Below are 18,231 nucleotides of genomic sequence, written 5' to 3'. Positions count from 1 at the left end.
TACTGCCCCACAAACACATGCACTCGTGCAGACTGGTAGAAAGAAAAACTTTCATGCATGGAGCAGCCAGGTCGTCCAAAAATAACAGCACCAAATGCCCCTTGCATTTCTTTTTGGTAGGAAAGGACACCAGATGAGAGGAAAGAGACATCTGCTATGTGCTGCTCCCGTACTAAAGTCAGATTTAGCAGGTGTAGCTTTGCTGTTAACAGCTTTATCAAATACAGAAAGTCTCCATTAGGGAAATTGCATTTTTCAACATGTCTACATAAGAGATTACCTGGGCTATTCTGAGAGACCCCTACTTATCTTTTTATAGAAAAGAGTATTAATGGGGTGATTCTTCAGAGTGAGCCATGATTAAATTAATAGGTAATTCATATGATAGCTTTGCCTAGACTTGAAGCACTACAGAGGTCACCATCTACAAACCATTTAATTAGATTTTAAAACTACAAATGTTTACAGTTGGTGTAGAAATATAATTTTAATCAAAATCTGAGTTCATCATTTAGTGGTGAGATTGCGAATTGCAACCAACCTTAATTTCGAAACGCAAAAAGAAGCTATGGTAGCTGCCACAGGACAAACATGTCTTGGGGACGTAGGGACAAAATGCACTCTGTAGAGTAGTTATACAAGTTTTTCAGTTTATATTGTCTTTTGAATATCAAAATTTGCAGACATTTGCCACTCACTATAGCTTTTAACTAAATGCTGACCACAGTTTTAAATTATGGGCAAGTTAAGGTTAGTGTTAAAGTGAAAATGCACAAAAAATAACAACAGAATCTTAATAGACAGAATCTTGTTTTTAAATAAGTTATTAATTGTATAGACTATTGAAGCTATAGTATGCATTCGTTGTATTTTGTATTTATGCATATGGAACATTAAAAACAGGCAATATGTTAAATAAACAAGTATGAATATATGCACAAACCTACAGTTAGGATAAATACCTGCATATGAGAGATGGAGCTCTAGATATAAGCCATGTTTCCATCCACATGTTTTTATCCGAATTAAGTGATATCGAATGAAAAATGCGTTATGGAAACAGTAAAATTCGATTGAATTTCATGAATATCGACTCAAAAGAAATACGTTGGATCTCATCGGATTTTATCTTGATCGATATATGGCTTATCCGATAAACGCTGATGGAAACGTTATTTGCCGAATAAATAATGATTTGCGATTAAGGTTTAGGTCCTTTTATGGTTGCAAAGAAGAAAAAGTTTTAGGTCATTTCCGCTCTGGTAGCACACATGGCGTGTGTCAACAAAGTCAGATGTAAGTAGACAAACGACGAGACGAGATTAATTTTACATTTAATTTACCAGAGAAAATAACGGCTATTTTAGAGCTGAAGATCTTTGCCCGAACCCGACGGGTTCGGTCGGATTCGGGCTTCATTTCTAACATTTTACACGGGCCGTGCTCCGCCTTTGCACGGTAGGCTAAATGAGCGGTCAAGTTCAATGCTGCTGCTGAATGCCTAAGCGCAGGACCACGCTGAAGCCATTTACAGTGGATTTAATAATTTCCTCAACAAAACATGTAGCCTAATCTTGGTGAGTAAAGGTTTTTTAATGTATAACTAAATATTACTTAGTCAGTCTTAAATACATAATTTAGACAGAGGATATAGACTAATGTTGGCATTAATGTAAAGAAAGTGCCGAAGCAAATACCACGGAACCTTTATCTTAATTTCGTTATTCCCAAATAACCATCTTATTCAGAATGTATTATCTTAATTTAATTCGTTAAGAAATAATTGTTTTTATTGGCATGTTGGCCTATAATGTTGCATATGCCTATTTAGAACGAGATGTTACGATGTTACAGATGACTTTTTATTCTTTGTTTCAACTTCCAAGTGACGTGTAGCCCAGTTAGTCATTAATAAATAATGTTAAAACCTGTGTAAATTACTCATTCTTGATAAAAGCTGTTTGTGTGCGCAAATTTAAATAATGTATGGCTGTAAACGGGTTCGGGCTTTTAAAAAGCTTTCAATCTAAATGTACTTTCGGGTTCGTGCTACATTCTGTCGGGCTCCGGTCATTTCAGGCCCGATTACAGCTCTATTTTAGATAACAAAAGTCTCAGAAATGCGAGAATTGATCAGGCACTGGCGAAGGACATGTCAAGACGTGGGACGTCCTCCGGAGTAAATGAGGCGCTCAAACAGCGATACGTGTTTCAAAAAAGAGTTATCTCGCAACGGTGCCGGAGGGAAAATAAAAGCAAATTTGACCTTGATGAGATGGATCCGCGGTCAAACAACCCTCGTAGCTTCATTGGCTTCCAATAATAACCACTCTACACATATTTTTTCGTTCTCATTTACGTTAAGAATTGATCCGGACTATCATTTCACGTTAATGCCTCCGTTGTCGTTGGGCATTTACATGCATCTGCATCATCATAGCAATTAACGTCATTTTCTTATTATTATAGCTTGATATGTCGCTATCAGCTCAGCTGGCACATAAGCACTTATAACTTGTGAAATGCCGTAAATTTGTCTAGCAAAACTTTGTTCGCAAATGTTTGCTTGAATATTGTGCGATTCAGTGCGAAAATGATTGGAAACACCTTCAAATGTCTCAAGTCAATTCGATATACCAATTTGATCGCAAACCAGCATGTGACGTCATTACGCACAGGTTTTTATTCGCTTTAAAGCCGTTGGATGGAAACACACTTTCACCAGGTTATTCGCATAAGTTTTTTAACCGAACTTCAGATAATTCGATTGACAAGTGGATGGAAACTTAGCTATAGATATTATAAATGTGACAGGTGCTATGAGGCGATTACCGTGAAGTCTTAAAGGCGGAGTCCATGATGTTTGAAAGCCAATGTTGATATTTGAAATCACCTAAACAAACACGCCCCTACCCCAATAGAATCTGGACCTTCTGTTGATAGACCCACCTCACACATACGCAACCCGGCATTTGATTTGATTGGCTATAAATGTGTTTTGGTAGTCGGCCCGTCTCCTTTTCCAAACCGTTTTTCAAACATCGTGGACTCCGCCTTTAAGGTCTTGACACCCTTTTACTTTCTATTAGATTAGTCCTTAACCGCGTCTCTTTCTCGTCTTTCTGATCAAAGATGTTTGTACTATAAGCAAATGGTGCATCAAACTACATCGCTCCAGCAGCGCACATGTCACTGATATAAACGCAAGTTTTGCCTTAGCTTGCTTAAAGTTCAGAAAACTTTACAACTATTAGCATTATGGTGTGAGAAGAGCTTTCTTTATTTGGCAACACAGCCCCTTGCGTGCGCCTCGAGAGACCTCATGCGAGAGACCTGCTGCTGCATGAGCACAGAGAGAGAGAGAGAGCGAGAGACATGCAGTGGATTCACTGGTGCTTATTATAAAATTAAATAACTTGTTTATTTGTTATGAGTGCGCTCAGCGCCGGTTTTCAGCACGGAAGAAAACCGCTAGCTGCTGGCTTATTTGAAGAGGCAGAGCTTCCATTGGAAACAATTGAAAGCATGCGCCGGCCGCGGGCGTAAAAGCTTTGGTGTGCATGCCCCCTACCATACGGAAGTGCAGAGATAGCCACGCCCACTTATTTACATTATAATAAAAAGTCTGTTACGTCTGACATTTTATTTCACGGTAATGGAATATACCGCCAGACCGCCCAGCCCTATTACAGGTTATTATGTAAGGTCTTTCTTTATAAGGTTCCTCATTGCACCTTTAAGTCAAATCAATGAATAAATAGAACACAGTCACAATTTTTGTTAAGGACAGAAAGGCTTGGATATAAGGTTTGGGTGAGAAGTTCATTTTGTATTAAAATGATTGTTGTTACAGGACAATTAATAGACGCTGACCCAGGATTCCAGAAATATGCCCAAATGACTTTGGGTTTGGTTAATTGGCTTAAAAAATGGCTTTAAAAGTTTATTTTAAAAAAGGATCCATCATTTGGTGTTCTGTTATTTAATGCAATACCATTTATTATTGTTTTGTCTTAGTTAAGTGCCCATAAGTTGCCTGAGTCTGTCTGTTGTTTCTTACCTTACAGGCCAGTTTGTCCACTAGGGCGATAATAGAGTTTTTAAAGAGTGTAGCTGCAGTTAAAGGCCGTTTGGTGACTTCGGTAATACTCATTTTCCCATCAGGCCACATTTCCTTGAGAACTGGGTCCGAACTGCAAGACAGGTGTAGATGACAAAGATATGTGAGAAGATATTTCACATAATATAAGAAAAACATTTTTAATTGTCTAAGATGAAATAGTTCATTTTTAGAGATACAAAAATGTGCAGCCACTCTTACCAGAGTTTATTCAGAAGAATTGTTATTAGCACCATATAAACTAATTATACAAATCAGATCAATCACAAAAGCTGAATGTAGTTTGTGGTCTGTTTTGAGTGCCAGGTTGTAAAAGACATCACAATCTGACATACTCAGACTTCACTACTGAAATTTACATAATCCCTTTACACACACAGATTACAGAAAATGTAATCTTGTCTTTACGTCATTGTTCCTGTTCTTTGTTCAAACAGGACACGTTCCAAAATTTTACAGCAATGTTACTAGGTCCCCTTTACAGGAGCAATCCCAGAATCAGGATTGTATTTATGTTTACACAGAAGGCATGCTGGCTATCTTGTCTGGTTCAGAAAGTGTGTTAGTCTACAACGCTCATCTGTATATATAATCAGTTACAACACCTCCTTTAAATAAAATCCTGTTAAGCACCTGCTTTTCGAAAGTGTCAGACAAAAGGGGCTACGTTTGTGAGTAAAGCTTGATCTATATTAAAACGGTGTAAAATTGTATGATATGACCCCTGGGAAAAAAGTGGTGTATAAAACTCCTGCTTTAGTGAATAAACAAACAGCTTCTTTGTATGATTAAGAGAAAAGCTAAAGCCTTCAAGCCACTACCTGTTATACATCAGTCGCTTGAAATCCTGGAAAAGCGGGTCCTTGTTCTTATCAAGAAAACCTTCAACTGAGTATCTGAGAGAAAGGAAGTGAAAAGAGAGAAATCAGTAACTCTTCATACAAAGAAGGAAATTAAAAAGTCCTTCATTCATGACTCACAGGCATAAACGGCTATAGATGATTCAGATAATTTGGTGAACCTACGCAACACCTGGACCATTACAGTATCTTGGGGGGGGGGGGGGGTGTTAGGGCTAACATGTTTAATACTGATGACAGCAAAGCCACTGGTGTGTTTCAGTGACATGCCGGACCTCTGATAAGATTTTAGCTTTGAAGCAGAGGTTGACCCCCCCAAAAAAGCCTTGCATTAAATTATGCAAATCTGAGTCTGCCACCCTATATGCATTTGTTGCACATGCCATCATGCACAATTAATCAAACGTTCAGAAAGGGAAGTTATAAGAATCATACAACCTCTTTGACTAATTCTAGAGATAAGGTACCCCCCCAAAAAACTCAATTTACAAGAAAAGGTACAGCATATCAGCAACACGTATTATAAATTAGCCACATAGATTCCATATGCTGATCTTAGGTCAAAGTAAATACAATCACTATGGTTAGGTTGTAATTGATTTGTTGCTAGTAGTAACATATTATTTTATTATACTATATATGCAATAAGTTATATCCAGTGTTATCCGGTTAGCATATTGTAATGATATAAGTGACATATACTTTACACGTTTCTTGTCTTGTATCCTGTTTTCCTGACCTGGACTCCTGATGACCTTTATTCTTCTCTTTCTCGATCTCTAATCTCTCTAATATCTAATGTCTATGCAATTTGTGCTTTCTGGGTTTTGACTCTGAGTGAGATGTGATAAGCTGTGTTCGACTTCACGCGAGGCTGCGTAGACATCCATAGATTAATTTACAAAAACTTTTGACGCCTCGTGCCAAAAGCGGATAAAACCTGGTCGCGCATTCGTGCAACAGATGAAGAATAAAAATCCACATCAAAAAGTCGGCCCAACAGATCACATTCATTGTACAGAGGCCACAAATATATATAAAAGTGCAAAATGTGAATAGTTGGGCTGACTTCTTTATTCTTCATCTGTTAATTATGCATTTGTGTATTGTTCCTATAGCTCAGTGGTAGAGGATTGCATTAGCAGTGCAAAAGGCCATAGGTTTGATCCCAGAGTGCATACATTGTATACATAAATGATAAATAAATAAATAAATGATAAAATGTATACCTTGTAATGCACTGCAAGTTGATTTGGATAAATGCATCTGCCAAATGCAAATGTATTCACCCCAATGATATTTAAAGGGACACTTCACCTATTTGCATTAAGCTTTGTATAGTTAGAACCCCATTCATGTTTTTTAATGGTTGTGCATCATTTCCTCAGTTGCCGCTGAGACAGGAGAAATACAGATTTCAGTGTTGCACTTCCTTTTTTCAATGATGTAAAAAATCATCAATTTGCATCATTGAAAGCAGGATGTCCAATATCTTTGTTGAGGGGGTGAGACTACAAACACCCCTTTTCTCGGTCAAATAGGCACCAAATTCTAAATGTATGTTACATTTCCACTACAAATATGACGCACTTTCAATAAAGATTAATGTTTGTACGGTTGAAATGCTCCTTTAAAACTTGTTTATGAATATGTTTTGAAAAATGACAAAAAAAGTGTTTTGTAAATGTAAATATCTTTGTGATTTGAAGAAAGTCATGCAGGTTTGTAATAACATGGGGGTGATGATGAAGAATTTTCATTTTGGGTAAACTATCCCCCCCCCAAAAAAACTGAAGACTTAGCATTATTCGGTGTGATTTGTAGATCATGCAGACTGTACAATGCTTTATAGAAACAATTGTGTGTTTTTTGCCTATTCAGCCCTGTAGATAGGATTAACAAGCGCAGATGTGCTTAACTAACAGTCAGACCCACACACAGACACGTGTTTATTCCCTCAAGTACAAACAACAATGCATAATGCATGCGAGTGCTCTTTTCTTCACTCACGTATTCAAAAACATGCCTGCCTACATGGCTGTAAAAGAGTATTATCTATGGGGTACAAACAGTTTATGGACAGATAAACCCTGTGACAAGGGCAGCCAGGGCAGATTTAAGAAAACAGGGTGAGACTTGGAGTTTAAATAGTGTGAAATCTCACAGTGCATCACAGTGTTAACATAAAAGTTACAGTAGTTTGTTTGCGGTTAATAAAGGTATAGAAATGTTTCCTCGCTGTTAGCACATACCGTATTGCTGCTTATTATGGTGACAAATATGAGTAAGTGAAATAAAAAAGAGAACAATATTGAAAAAATATTAAAATACTACTACTGAATTATTCATGGATTTAGTATACTACTAACATGATTGCAAATGAAACGCTATGAAACAATATATTTCTAATGATGTTATCATATGATCTCACTAGCATCAGCAACATGTCGATAGTTGATGCGATAAGATCATGTGATAACAATGTTGCACACATTATCATTGCACAATGACTAATACTCAGCTAAGGCACACTTTTAAACGTAAAAGAGTACATTGGTTCATTCTGTTCAAAGGTACTGCAAAAATGCTAGGAGGCTGCTCGGGTTGCAACGGCAGGAGAATTTATCCAGTTAAAAGTTGTTCTACCACTAAAATAATTTTAGAGACATAATTTTAAGGTCGAAAAACTACATAATGTTGCTTTAAGTGACATAAGTGTGCAAAAGTGTCCAAATACTTTCTGGGGCACGCTGCTTTAGAAATAGTAAAAGAAGAAGTGTGATATCCTTTTTCGAATGTAGCCTTAGCTATAGAAATGAGAGAGGAAATTAGGTCATGGCTTGGTGGGGTCTGATGAAGGTTGGTCAGCGTGTATATTTAGCAAAACCTCTCTCCATCACTGACACAGCAGAGCCTGAGGGATGTCACAGATTTTATTTTGTGAGTGTTAGTGAGGCTTGACATCCCAGTTCTGACACTCTTCATTCCTTAGGGACCTTTCTGTAATGTGTTTCTGTGTGTGTGTGTGCGTGTGTGCGTGCGTGTGTGTCTGTGTGTGTGTGTGTGTGACCCAGACATTAATCTAGATATCTGCATTTTCAGACAAATCCAAAGTAATTGTCACAGAATGTGAGTCTTTGTGTGTATATGTGTGTGTGCGTGCATGTGTCACTGCAGGGCTGTTATAATAGCGTCATTCAGTGCTAAGGACTAAGTCTCTGTATTCTTAACCTAGTTATCAAGCATGTGGTTTGTGTTTGCCAACACAGGTCATCCTCTGATCAGACTGCAATAAAACTCTTGAGTTTAAATATTACCATTCTCTCCTCTGATCGCAATTGCTTATTGCTTTATTCAGAAAGAGTCACAAGAAACCAATCTAAAACAGTTACACACGAAAATTAATTGCAGAATTACACGGTGAAGCTATTTTAAAACAATTTCGCTTAAATCGGTGACTGGTGCAGCTACACTTGGGCAGATACTTATTAGGAGCGAAAATATGTCATCTATTTTCAGTGTCCTCCTATAGCTTCTCTCTGTTCTTCTTTCTTCAATGAGAAAAGGTCTCGCTATTTTCTAAATGAGGACACAGCCTTTGCTGAGTTCTCACGAACTGCAAACGTCTGCAACAGTAGCAAGTTTGTTTATTTAAAATTTAATTCTTCAACTTTTATAAAAACTTTCCCTTCGGGCAGCTATTAAAAACTGCATAAAATGAAAACTGACCCTGTTTTGGTTCATAGGTAGGAAAAGAATATCGGCCAATGAAATCACAGCCCACTTTGTCTTGAACCAATTAAATACTGATTGATAAAATGAATTATTGTCCAAAACGATTTCATGTTGAACATTGAAATTCATACTTTGTTACATTTGTTATGATAAAGCAATGAAATTGAAACAGATGTAATACTGCATAAATTTGTATGTTATTCTTAAAATAGACGTTTGTTTTTATATACCAATTTTTTGCGTTATATTACGTTTTATTTTACGTTATATGGCTCTAAAACAACATCATAGTAACTTTTATATGTAACCCATTTTTATGTGACAAAGTTACCAAAGTTATTCACAGCTGAAGAGAAAAAGCATTGCCTGCTTTAAACATAATTTTAGTCCGGCCCTAAAACTAACTTTTTGCCACACCTGCCAAGTTTCTTGCTTAAATATAATAATAATAATTTATTGTTTTATTTTTAGTTGCCTCAGTCGCTCTCTTTTTGCTGCTTCACCTCACGTGTCTCAAGTCATGTCTCTCTGTAATCCATCGTCTTCGTCGAGTGGTGAGTTTGTAATATTTGCGCATCATGTTAACGTTTTGGTGGCATAATACAAGTACAGACAGGTATGTGTTATAAAGAACAGAAAAGTGAAAGTTTATCTACCGAAGGAAATAAATACCTGCTCAGTTAAGAGTTCGACTTCCCGCGGTGTTGCGCAGAACGACAAAATTATGACGTCAAAGAAACCGCGAGAGGGATAATACTGTTCTCGTTCACGCGATAGCTTGATGTCATACACCGATCGGTCTGCGCAGTGCGGCATGAACTCGAACACATCCTATTAAAACCGTCCCGAGAATTCATAAAAACGTCAACGATTGACATCGCTTTATATACTCGCCAGTGTCGAGTTTTACCACTCAATCTTTTCAGGTACTGAAAACACTGAAAAACACTTTCAAAGACTCACGTTACATCTCCCGCGTAGTGTCGGATACGGAAGTCTCGGTTGAACTCCAGGGTCTTGTCCGTGGGAAGGAGCTGAAACATAAAACAAAACCTTATTTTAAGGGGTCACTCAATGACTTTATTAACAGGTGTTACAGTCGGTTATGGAAATATCTATGTAAAGTTAGAGAATGTCACCCCCTTCTGACCATGCAGTCAAAGTGCAGCAGTCTGGTAAAAGACCAGTTCACCCCAAAATGAAATAACTTTGACGATGCTCGACCATTCAATGCAATAATATTCAATAATATTTACATTTATGCATGTGACAGATGCTTTAATCCAAAGCGAATTACAGTGCATTAAAAGGTATGGGTTCAAACCCATGACCTTTTACGCTGCTATTGCAATGCTCTACCACTGAACTATACAGGAGCAATATAACTATGTTATGTGTTCACCTGAATAAATGAAGGATAGTTGGGTAAACAACCTCTTCAAATGAAGGTGCAGGTTTATTGTATAATTTATGACGGGGTAAATTGTGTTATTTAATATCGAGTAATGGTGATGTAGGAAAGATGCGGATGGCTGTGCTTATACCTTCCGGGAGGTGTAGTGAGGGTGCTGACCCAGCTTTTTGTTCATGCTGTCCAGGCAGACGGTGTCCGTGACTTTGCCTGCAGTGAGACAGGCCTCATCCAGAATGGAGATGATGCCTTTATGAGGCTGCTCTACCAAATCTACTATGATTTGATTGTTGAAGTATTCAATCTAAGGAAAAACAGTGTTGGGATTTTAAAGATCTAAGAGTTAATGTATTTAATGTGTGTGTGTTATGCTCACATGTTGCCATGTAATGCCCTCTCTTTGGTACTCATCCTGCTCCTGACGTAGGATGAGTTCAATAAAAAGCTGCTGTAGCTTCTCGTTGCAGTAGTTAATGCAAAACTGCTCGAAGCTACCATCATGAAGTATTAGAAAGAAACAGATAAGAAAAAAATAACAAATTAAACCACTCACAAATAAGTGTGATACATTTGCAGCATATAAATGCAATAAATATTAATGCCTACACAATGCAATGAATGAGACTGACCTGTTGTTGTCAAAGATCTCAAAGCCGTAGATGTCCAGCACACCTATAACGGTGTTTTTGCCGTGCAGGGCAGGGTTGTAGTCCTTCACTTCAATCATTGCATTGATATGGCCAACTATCCAACCAAATAATCTTTCGTACAAAGCCTGACAACCAAAGGCAACCAAAATTACAACTAAACATTTATTATTTATAGACATCAAACATAATTTTGTGGTGGTTCTGAAAGTTCGAGTATGTTACCATTACCCATTGATCTGGTATACTTTAAAGGTGCAGTGTTTAATTTTTAGAAGGATCTCTTTAAAGAAATGCAAAATAATACACAAAACTATATTATCAGTGGTGTATAAAGACCTTTTAAAATGAACCGTTATGTTTTTATAACCTAAGAATGAAATGTTTTTTTCTACATACAGAGAGGGTCCCCTTACATGGAAGTCGCCATTTTGTGCCACCATGTTTCTACAGAAGCAAACCTTTTTACTAAGTTGTCTCCGATGATGAAATGTTTGTCCGGTGGTGGCTATCGTAGCTTCTTTATGCATTTCAAAAGTGAGGGTTGGGCAGTGGACTGATCCGTTGGTTGCAATTCGCAACCTCACCACTAGATGCCACTAAAATTTACACACTGCACCTTTAAGAATTTTCATTAGTCCAAAACATAATACCTTGGCAAAAGCCTCTTTTCCATAGCTGGCTTCCTGCTCATTGTGTCCCTTCTCGATGACCTCACCACCTCCAGTTGCCACCGTGCGATAGAGCAGTGCTTTTCTGACATTCTCCACTTCTGTGGACGTCAGCTCAGAAATTTGTTTCACTGTGTCTTCTCCGACAAGCGTGACATGTTCGCCGTCACTAGTGAACTGAAGGTTACCCTGAAACAGAATGTTTAACGTTTATCAAATTAGAAACTACAAATCGACAGAAACACGCTTGAAAACTGATTCCAGAATGAGACCCACCAGGTGTAAGATAGTCCCAAGTATCTTGTAGATGGAGTTGATATCATCTGCACTGAAGCCAATCACTTTCAGTGCTGCCATCACGGCTTTGTGACATAAGGAGTCATTATTGGATGCCTATGATGACAGTAGGAAAGGTTTTTGTATTATAATGGCCCATTTTGCTCTACTTCAGTCAGTCTCGATGGTTACGAGTTGGTCTGTGAAAAAGATGTTTGTGGGTAAAGCCTATAAATCATATAAGGTAAGTGCATACAACTGTGACAGAGGCTCCTTGACTTGTGTAGGTATATACAGCAGGATCTCTTTGCAGATACAAGGACTTCAGCAAATCATCAGACCCTCCCCGTAACAACTGATAAAAAGCACGACACATAAAACATTGTCTGTTAAACATTTTACAACAGTTTTCGCAGGCAATATAATAATCCTACAAAAGCTTTTATCCGAAGATCTCACCTGATAAAATGAATGGAAGTTCCTTTCTCCCTCATGCTGTTGAACAACTCTTGACTGAAAAGACAGAAGGCAAATAATTTTGTTATCCAGAGGTTTTAAAGAGTCAACGTTTCAAAACCACTCAATACTGTTTCCAAGGTAAGAGCTGTGTTTACAAAAAATAATTAAGTCATGTAATTATACATATATTACACTTATTTTTTACCAGGCATACATGTTGTATGTTGCTTAAAAATAAAATGTATTGTGTCCATTTGAAAAGTTGTTGTTTGTATAGACGGTTTCAGCAGTAACAACATAAACAAGTGGCTGTCGTGGTCAACACGTAACTTCCGGTATACTCTGCTAAGAATAAATAACAACAAAGTTCTTTAAACGTAGTTTATTTAAATAACAAGCGAAAACAACACCTAGATTGCCTAGGAAATCAAAACATTTGTTATTTTCGACAAGGCATTTGTTCAAGAGATCAGTTTAGCAACTAGTCAGACCATTAAAAAAAACGAAACCAGAAGTAAAGTTCGGATCCAGACGTGTATTGCGTCAGCGCATGTGCGTCCGATGAACCCGTCTATATGCAGACATTTGAAAATAACACATTTTAGTGATGCAATGGCAATACCGCAACACTGTGACACCATGGTATTTTTGCTCAAGGTTATCATACCGCCAAAATCTTAAACCGACCCATGCCTACCTGAATCCCACCTGTTGAACTCTATTGCTTCCCATTTTTGATTTATGATTGTCTTCAGTATGATAATATACACACACAATTACAAACGTTATTTCTAAATGCTCAAAATATTTGAATAGTGTGCGTTTAGTTACTTTTATTAATCAGGACACAGTCTAGCCCTAATGAAAGTGCAAACAGTGTTTGAAATGTTAAGTAGAAACAATATGTAATGTAACAATGCGAATGTGCTATCTTCTAGTATTGTAAGATTTTAATGTCTTTATCTCTTAGCAGTTGGTTTCTACTTGATGTTTATCGCCTCTCATAAGTTAAGCATGTGGATGCGTGTGAGAGTAACGTGCTTTTTCTTTATGTGCCCACAAAAAGTTTCAAAAAGAGTGATCGCACAAAGATTGTTTCTATATTTCATTTAAAGGTTTATGTTTATTATTTTTAACTTCTTTAATACTACTGCTTCTACTACTACTACTACTTCTACGACTGCTGCTGCTCCTGCTAATACAGTTTATTAAAGGTGCCAAAAAATGCATTGATACAATATGTTACATTGTTCTCTGATACAGGTATGTTCCTTTATTAAGGGCAAAATGATTTTTACTTAGAATGAAATGGGCTGTTATTACCTTATTTGGAAGGGTCATGAATAATAATGTTGAGCTCTGCTCATGTTAGTGACTCACATTAATTAACAGAACTTATATGTTTGAGCAGACATAGATACATTTTGAGGAACAACCAATTGTTTGGAGATTGGAAATGGATGTTTCTGAGTGGTAAGTTTGTGTTGTTTTTAGTATGGACCTGCAAAACTTAACTGTAAAATCAATAGAGAGTATGCACCTTTGGCGAAAGTGACTGTGGTTACGCCCACTGAGTGGCAAAAAGTCTGAGCGACAGCATTAGCATAGCGTTAAAAACTTGTCTCAAATGGGAAAAGTAGTTGTGAGATCGACTGTGCTAACAGATTCAACAAAAATTTGGAGCAGTTTTTTTCCAGACTGCAAAAAACACTCAAAGAAGAAAGGAAATCAGTAGCAGTAGCCATATGTCATGTACAATTTTGGAATAAAAATCCTATAAAAATACACCAATGAATACTTTTTTTACTGTGTAAAAAAAGTTTGTTAGCCTTCATTAAAAAACATCCATTATGATGAGCCTTGTGTTCTACAAAGGTCAGATGGTTTAATATAGGCAAGACAAACATATATGTCAGGAAAAGCAATGTCTGGCCATATGCCAATGTCCACAGACTACTTGTTGTTTGGCAAGTTTTTAGGGTCCAACTAAATTCAATCTAAGCTGATAATAGCAGCCGCTATGAAAACCAGCCATTTTGTTGAATGTTTTCCACTCAACAGGGCGAGCTCTGGCGTGGTCACGTGGAAAAGTGATGTCGTTGCATACCCTCTAGTAGACCTTCAGGCTAAACGCTAGCATGTAGCATTAACTAGCATGTAGCGCTAACTCAGCAGTCACAGCTTTTAGTTTTAGCATTGTAACAACATTGTAATTAATTTAAGGCGTACATCTCGGCTGTAACGTCACAGTCGGTGTTATGTTGAGATTGGCCTGTTTTCCAGCTGTCTTTTACATGCACAAGAAGGAGAAAACAATCGCATTTGAGGCTCACAATATGTCATTATCATGTACAGAACCTCTTTTTAATCATCTAGGCCTAGGTAAATACAGTTTTACATTCTAAAGCGCCTTTAACAATTTTTATTTTTGTGCAAATTAAAGTGCTTAAAGTGCTTTACTTTGAATGAATGTGTTGCTGAAGCCCTCACCTTCTCCAGCAGGTAGTTGTTGATGTGTCCTCCTGTGGGATCACCGTTAAAGTTAAAGTTGATGTCCATGTATTTCCCGAAGCGGCTGGAGTTATCATTGCGGTTGGTCTTTGCGTTTCCAAAGGCCTCTAACACACAGTTGGACTTGAGGAGCACATTCTTTACACTGTTAGTGAATACAAAATCATTTATGCATTAAGATAAATGTGATTGCATTTCAGTCAATAAATTAATAATTGCTCACACCTACAAAGTGGCAATTTTAACAAGCTTTAATAAATGATCTATATGGTATTTTAAGCTAGAACTTCACATATGTGCTCTGGGGACACCAAAGATTTATTTGACATAAAAAAGTCTTGTGAAACGTCCCATTTCATCAAAAAAGCAAATCTCCTCCCCTCCTCGAAATGATTTCTCTTTATTTCCACTCACAAGGAACGGCAGGTGGGCGGGGCCCGGGAAAAGATTGCAGCGAGTAGCAAATAACAACATGACCCAACTTCCAACAATCCAATCAATTCTCAGTAGACAGCCCTACATTTTTTTAAATCTGCCATACTAATAAAGATTAATCTCTGAATTTACTATTTAATATGATATTAAAACACAATATTAGGCATTTGTATGCAATAAAATAAAATATATCCGGAGCTGGCCAGGAAACTGACCTCTCAACCTCAGCCCTCTGACTGGGATTTGTGATGGCTGCAATGTATTGCATTATGTACTTGCTGGCCTCAGTCTTTCCAGCTCCGCTCTCACCTGAAACACATGACAATTAGTATAAACCAATGAATTATCATCATTTACACTAAATTGCATAATACACTACTACAATATTGGCCTTAGTTCAGCAGTTTAAGGAATAGTTAATCAAAATAATGAAAAATACCCCATCATTTACTTAACTTCATGACATCCAGGGTGCTGTTTACCAGGGGAAACAGGTGGGAATTTAACCCCCCCCCACACACACACACACACACATACACTGGTCTCTTTATCCCTCTTTATTGCTACATAACTATATAAGACCATTCTCTCTCCCAAATATAGATTCGCTTTTAAAGACAAGTGTGCACATAGTAGCTGCTCTCACCTGAAATGACGATACATGTGTCTTTGGCTCGTCTCTTCATGGCTTTGTAGGCAGCATCTGCGACCGCGTAAAGGTGTGGTGGGTTCTCATACAGCTCTCTGCCTCTGTAATCCTCAATAACCTCCTTCCCATAGATATCCATCTTTTTGTATGGATTTACTGATACCACCACTTCTCCAATGAAGGTGTAGATACGGCCCTTCTCAAACCTGAATACAACCAATAATAAACTGATTGTGAAACAGCAACTCATTGTAAATGGACTACATTTATAGCGCTTTTAACAGATCTATGGCCATCCAAAGCACTTTACAAGTTGGCTCACATTCACTCACTCATGCATACACTGAAGGCGGTGTCAGCCATGAAAGGTACCATCCAGCTCGTTGGGAGCAGCTGGGGTCAGGTGTCTTGCTCAAGGACACCTCGATACTCAGGTGGAGCCAGGGATTGAACCACCAACCCTCCGGTTTGTAGACAACCTAATTGAACCACTGAGCCACTGCCACCCGATAGTATTCAACATATGCACCATTATCTTAAAACAAGTGCTGTTATATCTATACACTTTAAAAACGAACGGTGCTAAATAGCACTGAAAGTGGTTCTTGGCTCGTAATCATAAAGGAACCATTTTTAGTGCTATATGGCACCTTTGAAGCATGAAGAACCATACAGGGGTCAGGGGTAAATGCTTTGATTGATTGATTAATGGAACGATCCTTGCTGTTGTTTATCACTTGTGATTATATATATATATATATATGAAACTTTGGACATTTTATAACCTTGTAACTTACTATTTATTGGACTATGTTTTATGTTATATGTTACATGTTGTTATGTCTGTAGCCTTGTTAATTTGTGCTGCTGCCTGTCTTGGCCAGGACGCTCTTGGAAAAGAGAATTTTAATCTCAATGAGTTTTCTTTCTGGTTAAATAAAGGTAATAATAATAATAAAGGACTCATATAGCACCCCTATAGCACCACATATGGTTCTACATAGCACAATATGGTTCTACACAGGTACTTCATCGGTGCTATATGGCACTTAAAACGATTCCTCTATGATTACGAGCCAAGAACCACTTTTAGTGCTGTCTAGCACCGTTTGTTTTTACAGTGTAGGCAGAAATCCCCCCATCTGAGGGTTGCCCCCCTAAAAATATAATTAAAAACCATGTGTATTATAAATAATATAAAGATATATTTAAATAATATAAAATGCAAATTGAGCAAAAACATGCGTTTAAGTTTAGAAACACTTTGAGTCCACCCTCCATTGCTTCACAGTAGTTTGGTCCACTGCCTACTTCACCCCTAAACCTCACTTACACACACAAGTCCTTTAAGAGAAAACAAAGTTGTTCAGTTATTAAAACTGCAGGAAGTCAGCTGTCAAAAGTATTTCATTCACTTTAAACTTCAGATAAAGTGATTATATCTCTTTAAAACAGATGATACTGAGTCATTAATAAATTAATCATGACAAAAAATGATGATAACTGATGCATATTTTTCACAATGGTAGCGATTATAACATTACCTAGCTAATAGTCCTTTTAAAATAAAGTTTCATTTGTTGAAATAAATGATTTTAAATAAGAAAATTAAGTTGTCCTCTGTGGACAATTTTGTCTGTATTATTTGTATCTGTTAAAAAAATTGCTTTTGAGAAATGTTATGTTTATTGTCCCAGTACTGGGACAGATACTAGGATACTGCCAAGTGTACAGTTAGTTCCAGTCAGTACCAGTTCAGGTTTTACTGTATACAACAAATATAGTAAATGGAGTAGTGTGTGACAACCACTTACCAATCGCAATGTATACCACCAATGTGCACAGGTCGAAATATATATGGTTGAAAATTGTCACTACCTGTTGCAAAGTCTCCAGTTATTTCCCAATATGCTTTGCAAATAACAATTATTTATCCTAAAACCAGTCATTAACAATGAACCTGGTAATGATCTACCAATTTCTTTTTGCAGCAGTATACTGTAATTAAAGTGTATTTCATGAGAATATACGTGTGAATAAACAGAAATATTTTACTGTAAAAAAGGCAGCATGAAATTTAAACAACTTTAAGTCAATTAAACTGAAATTGTTTTACTTAATTTGTTAAGTTAAAGTAACATAAACAATATATGTTGATATGATATCATTTTTGACAGGTAGAGCTTCAGTGTCTATTAGCACAACTTTGCAAAGGTATTACAAACCACATCCGGTTTTACAGACTTCACTACTCTTTATTATTATTATTATTATCAGACATTAAAATAATAAGTCAAGAGGAAACATTGGACAGGTGTAATAACTTGACATTATGATATGTACCACAGTATGGATGTCAGTGTCACACACGCCCATATTTAACAGGAAGTGATATGAGGCTGGGAAGTGAGAACAGGAAGTGCAATGAGCAAGATGACTCACTTTCTGAACATAAAT

General features: G+C 37.2%; 1 protein-coding gene across 1 annotated transcript in view; it reads right to left on the bottom strand.

The window, feature by feature from the left end:
- myo1g (myosin IG) overlaps positions 1 to 18,231 on the bottom strand; it is a 61,639-nt gene that overhangs the window by 42,310 nt on the left and 1,098 nt on the right. The window contains exons 2-14 of the mRNA XM_055220072.2: positions 15,772 to 15,980; positions 15,341 to 15,434; positions 14,670 to 14,835; positions 12,180 to 12,233; positions 11,977 to 12,075; positions 11,721 to 11,837; positions 11,427 to 11,633; positions 10,756 to 10,901; positions 10,503 to 10,617; positions 10,260 to 10,430; positions 9,679 to 9,749; positions 4,942 to 5,016; positions 4,061 to 4,193 (exon numbers count right to left, since the gene is read on the bottom strand). Coding sequence (XP_055076047.2) covers positions 4,061 to 4,193; positions 4,942 to 5,016; positions 9,679 to 9,749; positions 10,260 to 10,430; positions 10,503 to 10,617; positions 10,756 to 10,901; positions 11,427 to 11,633; positions 11,721 to 11,837; positions 11,977 to 12,075; positions 12,180 to 12,233; positions 14,670 to 14,835; positions 15,341 to 15,434; positions 15,772 to 15,980 — 1,657 coding nt within the window. The remainder of the gene's footprint in view (positions 1 to 4,060; positions 4,194 to 4,941; positions 5,017 to 9,678; positions 9,750 to 10,259; positions 10,431 to 10,502; positions 10,618 to 10,755; positions 10,902 to 11,426; positions 11,634 to 11,720; positions 11,838 to 11,976; positions 12,076 to 12,179; positions 12,234 to 14,669; positions 14,836 to 15,340; positions 15,435 to 15,771; positions 15,981 to 18,231) is intronic.

This window comes from Misgurnus anguillicaudatus, chromosome 20 (genome assembly GCF_027580225.2).
Source record: "Misgurnus anguillicaudatus chromosome 20, ASM2758022v2, whole genome shotgun sequence".
Lineage (NCBI taxonomy): Eukaryota > Metazoa > Chordata > Actinopteri > Cypriniformes > Cobitidae > Misgurnus > Misgurnus anguillicaudatus.
Note: the sequence above shows the minus strand (reverse complement) of the source record. Positions and strands in the feature narration are given on the sequence as shown.